Source organism: Sinocyclocheilus rhinocerous, unplaced genomic scaffold, assembly GCF_001515625.1.
Source record: "Sinocyclocheilus rhinocerous isolate Xijiao unplaced genomic scaffold, SAMN03320098_v1.1 scaffold2747, whole genome shotgun sequence".
NCBI classification, from domain to species: Eukaryota; Metazoa; Chordata; class Actinopteri; order Cypriniformes; family Cyprinidae; genus Sinocyclocheilus; species Sinocyclocheilus rhinocerous.
Window position 1 is genome coordinate 76742 of NW_015623082.1, and position 4534 is coordinate 81275.

At 37.8% G+C, this 4534-nt stretch overlaps 1 protein-coding gene across 1 annotated transcript in view; it reads left to right on the plus strand.

The window, feature by feature from the left end:
• The window catches only part of nol11 (nucleolar protein 11), a 46044-nt gene extending 43074 nt beyond the window's left edge, over nt 1-2970 (plus strand). Inside the window, exons 13-17 of the mRNA XM_016546944.1 lie at nt 1846-2076; nt 2178-2256; nt 2443-2535; nt 2628-2735; nt 2839-2970. Of these exons, the coding sequence (XP_016402430.1) occupies nt 1846-2076; nt 2178-2256; nt 2443-2535; nt 2628-2735; nt 2839-2952 (625 nt within the window). The 3' untranslated portion in view covers nt 2953-2970. The remainder of the gene's footprint in view (nt 1-1845; nt 2077-2177; nt 2257-2442; nt 2536-2627; nt 2736-2838) is intronic.
• The last annotated feature ends 1564 nt before the right edge of the window (nt 2971-4534 follow it).

Consider the following 4534-nt stretch of genomic DNA (forward strand, 5'->3'; position numbering starts at 1 on the left):
GATCCCTTGAAAAGGGTATCGCCATATGTGAAACATTCAAAAACGCACAGGACACAGATTTCCACTACGGAGAGACTGGCCTTGACACTCGGACCGCGGAGATGTGTTCTCTTGTCTGGCCTCTGTGGAATGAGAAACGAACCGGGGGGGAAAAAAAGTCGCACGACAAAGAAGGCAGAGTTCCAGAACACACCCACCGACTGTGTAATCGCCACGGACCAATGGTAGCTCAAAGGTGTTTAGGAGGCAAAACGAACTCCCCCAAAAAGTTCGCTTTGGTGAACTATTTCGAACTGCCAAAACTAACTCAAAATGAACTTCGTTTCGGCCTGATTTTGTTCGAAATGACGTCATTTCAGTTCGTTCTTCGATTTCGTTTGAAGTATATCGGGGCCTTAAAAAGGCAACAATTTAATTTCAATGAGCACATATGAGAAGAAAGGTGGAACGAGTGAAGGAGACGCGCTGAATGAAAATGCACATTCGGCACTAGAGGCAGAAATGCAGCCGTTACCCCGGTAACCCTATAAACAAAACAGTGCTGCGCTACTTTCCTAACTGTAAATGTTTCAAACAGTCATTTAGATATTTATATTCGCTTTAGTCTTCACCATAGCACCAAATAATTAATTCTTAAAAACTTAATGAGCTATTTATTTTCAAAGTTAAACCTTTTTTTTTTCTTTTAATCTAACCTAAAACATGACCTATTGACTGATTCGTTATTGTTCGCTTAAAGGGTTACACTAACACTTAAAGGGTTAGTTCACCCAGAAATGAAAATTCTGTCATTAATTAATCATCCTCATGTCGTTCTAAACCCATAAGACCTCCGTTCGTCTTCGGCACACAAATTAAGAAATTTTGATGCATTCTGACAGCTCTCTGACCCTCCCATAGACAGCGATGTAATTACCACGATCAAGGTCCAGAAACGTAGCATAGAGATCGGTAAAATAATCCATGTGACATCAGGGGTTCAACCGTAATTTTACGAAGCTACGAGAATACTTTTTGTACGCAAAGAAAACAAAAATAATGACTTTATTCAACAATTCATCTCCTCCGCATCACCCTGGTGCCATTTTGGAGAGTATCCACTGAACGCAAACAGCGTATGCTATTCTGTGTCAGCTGCGCCACGCGTAAACAACGTATCCACGTGACGCAGCTGACAGAATAACATACACTGTTTACGTTTAGTGGATACTCTCCAAAATGGCACCAGGGTGATGCGGAGGAGACAAATTGTTGAATAAAGTTAAAGTATGGTTGAACCCCTGATGTCACATGGATTATTTTACCAATCTCCTTGCTACATTTCTGGACCTTGATCGTGGTAATTACATTGCTGTCTATGGGAGGGTCAGAGAGCTCTCAAAATTAATCAAAAATATCTTAATTTGTGTTCCGAAGATGAACGGAGGTCTTACAGGTTTAGAACGACATGAGGGTGAGTAATTAATGACAGAATTTTCATTTTTGGGTGAACTAACCCTTTAATAGGTTCCATTAACATTAGTGAACTGCATTAGTTAACCTGAAATAACAATGACTGCATTTATTAATCTTATTTAATGTGAATTTCAACAAATAGCCTAAATGTTGTTTATGAGTGCCATTATAGTGTTTATAGTGTTTGTAAATATTTAATTTACCTTGACAATGCACTTTTGTCCAGGTGAAAATTATACTAAGGTGCAACTTATTTTCCGGAGAATACGGTAACCCAGAAACACTAAGCTTTTGTTGTTGTTTGTTTTATTGCACAAATGCCTTTTAAAAAAAGAAATTGTCAAACTTCTATTTTATTTATTTTTTTTTTAATCCTTTTTCTGACTATAGTACTCCAGACTCTGAGATGGAGACTGTGAATCTGGACACAGACAGTGTAATGTTCATGAAAGAGCTGACTCGGGCACAGAGTCGATCAGATGAGGAGGGTGGGCAGCTGAATGGCTTCTGCTCCCCAGCACTAGAGAGTGATGTCTCTGATAGCCCCAGCAACAAGCTACAAAGAGATCCCTTAGCACTGGATATGAGCTGTCCTGTGGGGTTACACAAGGGTGCCCTTCTGTATCCTTTGCCCTTGCTGGTTTATAGAAAATTAAGAAAAAAAAACCTTATTCCTTTTTTTTGTAGTTTTGGTAGCATTTTTTCTTTAACCTGACTGATAGAAATGAGGTTCTGCAGGCAGCGTACAGTGACAGACCCCTGCTGCCACATCTAAAAGATCTCACGGTTCCACAGGTCATAGTGAGTATCTATTTGACAAACCAACACATCTAGCCTTGTTTGATATACAGTGTCCTATTATTTGTTCCCCAAATTGTGGTACAGAGGTAGTTGCCTTACTAACTTTGTTTGTTACTGGCCCAATGGGAAGAATATAATCTTTGATGACCTGTTCTGTCTCAGTTCACTTTTTTTTTCTCTCTTCAGGTCTTTTTACAGTATCTAAGGTTCCTTTATTTTAAGTATTGTCATGATGCCCACAAACAAATCCGAGCTTTACGGACCCCAAGTATTTCTCAGGTCTGTCACCAAAATGTGAATATTAAATATTAACTATTGTTCGTTTTGCATCTGTCGAAGGTTTATTTTTTTATTTTTATTTTTTTTTTTAGATCATAGACTGGGTTTGCTTACTACTAGATGCTCATTTCACCGTCTTGGCTGTGGCACCAGAAGCCAAAAGATTGGTCTCTGATCTTCACAAGTTTGTGAGATCACAGGTAGAGCATGCTTCTTATTGCTGATGGAAAATGACAGTTCTGTGCTTTTTATTGTAGCTGAAGGCTGAAATTACAATGAAAAATGTCTTGCAACCCTTTTCAGGTAAAACTGTATGCTGAACTGTGCAAAATTGAGGGAAGTCTTCAAGTGCTTAAAAATTCCAAACGGTCTGAAGATTTTGGCATGTACGCCATACAAGTAATTGAACTCTTTTAGATTACTTATGCAGATTATTTTTATAAAATGCTGCTGTGCCCTGTTTTCTCTCTGTTTTTGACTTATTTTCTTAGTTTGTTTTTAGAGAAAATAAGTTTGAAATTCGTTCAGCTTTTTTAAATTCCCCCCCCAAAAAAAAAAAAAACATTTATATAGGTATTGTGAAATGACTGAAATAAAGCTTTGCAGAATATCATGCAAAATGTGTTTCATTTATGTCTGTATGAATGAGCTGATATTGATGCAAAGGAGGCTATTAATCTGGAAGTAGATGTCAAATTGCTCCTTCAGACCATAGACCTATTGTGAGTCTCTACTTTTATTCCCTTTTAAAACCTGATTTGATCAAGCAGTGTTCACCACATGTTGTATCCACCTTTTTCCTAACAAGCCTACTGCGTTTTAAGTTATGGGAGGCACTTCCGGTTTGGGGAAGTTCCACTGAAAAAGACTGCAAGAAATCATTTCAAATCATAAGATTGCGCTAAACATAATCGTTATCCGTCATTTTGACAGAATAGGCTGTAAATTTTCATTCATTTTCTATTTTCAGAAGTCAGGAGAATAACGTTACGTTTGGTATAATAATGTGACGTGATGTAACAACAATATCTATAGAATAGCTCTCTTCAGCCCACTGCATTATTTTCCTTCTGGTTTTTTTCATGTTTCCTTTGTATTCCGCTGTAAGTAAATGAAAAAAGACAACACAAACTGTGCATTTGTGGTCTGCTCTCCCGATTTAATTTGCAATATTAACCATGAATAATTCCCTGGAATGAAGAATCTTTCATTTTTCGCCCCAAATACTCATGTCTTTTTCCAGGTTTTTTTTTTCACACAGATGCTGTAAAACTGTTACCAAATATAGATATATATTACTATAATGATATTTAACACATCTGAAATACAGGTGCATCTCAATAAATTAGAATGTCGTGGAAAAGTTCATTTATTTCAGTAATTCAACTCAAATTGTGAAACTCGTGTATTAAATAAATTCAATGCACACAGACTGAAGTAGTTTAAGTCTTTGGGTTTTGATTTTGGCTCACATTTAACAAAAACCCACCAACTCACTATCTCAACAAATTAGAATACTCCATAAGACCAATAAAAAAAAACATTTTTAATGAATTGTTGGCCTTCTGGAAAGTATGTTAATTTACTGTACATGTACTCAATACTTGGTAGGGGCTCCTTTTGCTTTAATTACTGCCTCAATTCAGCGTGGCATGGAGGTGATCAGTTTGTGGCACTACTGAGGTGGTATGGAAGCCCAGGTTTCTTTGACAGTGGCCTTCAGCTCATCTGCATTTTTTGGTCTCTTGTTCCTCATTTTCCTCTTGACAATACCCCAGAGATTCTCTATGGGGTTCAGGTCTGGTGAGTTTGCTGGCCAGTCAAGCACACCAACACCATGGTCATTTAACCAACTTTTGGTGCTTTTGGCAGTGTGGGCAGGTGCCAAATCCTGCTGGAAAATGAAATCAGCATCTTCAAAAAGCTGGTCAGCAGAAGGAAGCATGAAGTGCTCCAAAATTTCTTGGTAAACGGGTGCAGTGACGTTGGTTTTCAAAAA